Source organism: Chinchilla lanigera, unplaced genomic scaffold (assembly GCF_000276665.1).
Source record: "Chinchilla lanigera isolate Chin_1 unplaced genomic scaffold, ChiLan1.0 scaffold00051, whole genome shotgun sequence".
NCBI lineage: Eukaryota > Metazoa > Chordata > Mammalia > Rodentia > Chinchillidae > Chinchilla > Chinchilla lanigera.
Genome location: NW_004955452.1, coordinates 1,102,056 through 1,102,766, shown reverse-complemented (window position 1 = coordinate 1,102,766; position 711 = coordinate 1,102,056). Strand labels below are relative to the sequence as shown.

General features: G+C 71.7%; 1 protein-coding gene across 1 annotated transcript in view; it reads right to left on the bottom strand.

Moving 5' to 3' along the window:
* Fam43b (family with sequence similarity 43, member B) overlaps positions 1 to 425 on the bottom strand; it is a gene marked incomplete in the record, with an annotated part of 2,005 nt that extends 1,580 nt beyond the window's left edge. Inside the window, 1 exon segment of the mRNA XM_013519672.1 lies at positions 1 to 425. Within this exon segment, the coding sequence (XP_013375126.1) occupies positions 1 to 405 (405 nt within the window).
* Between the last annotated feature and the right edge of the window lie 286 nt (positions 426 to 711).

Sequence of the window (711 nt, the reverse complement as noted above, 5' to 3'; positions counted from 1 at the left end):
GCGGCCCCCCGAGCCCCCCGCGGCGCCGCGCTCGCACGGCTGCATGCGGATACCGTGCGGCCCCAGCGTCAGCTTCATCTTGGTGCCCCCGCCCGGCCCGCAGCGCGCCCAGATCTTGCCCACCGCGTCGTCGGTGCAGCCGTCGCCCTTGGCGTGCAGGGTGACGGCGTTGCCCAGGTACCAAACGGTGTAGGTCGGGTCCTCCTTGTTCAGCTCCACTTTCTGGCGCCGGCTGCGGAACACGCGGCCCAGGCGCTCCAGCGGCCAGTCCGGCAGCAGGTCCGGGCAGGAGCGCAGGAAGCTGGAGAGCAGCGACGTGTAGGCGAGCCCCGGGCTCAGGCTTTTCGCCTTGCACTTGGCCTCATCCTCCACCAGCACAAATTTGTTCCGTCTCCAGGGCAGCATCGCGGAGGCCGAAGGGGCCAGGGGGGCCAGGGGGGCCAGGGGGGCCAGGGGCTCGCGGGCTTCCTCTCCGGGCCGGGCGGGGGGGGAAGGTATGCAGAAGCCCTCCACCCCGGAGTCGCGAAAAGCTGGGCGGTGCCGGCGACAGTCGGTGCCCAAGATGCCCAGTGCCGGGCGGGGCTACCTTCGCAGATGTCCGGTGCCCAGCCGGGCTGGCCGCCGAGATGCCCGGGCGGCCAGGAATAGCTTCCCCCGGGAGTGGTTCCAACCGTCTGGGGAGCAGGAAGAGGCAAGAGCTGAGGGTGGCGG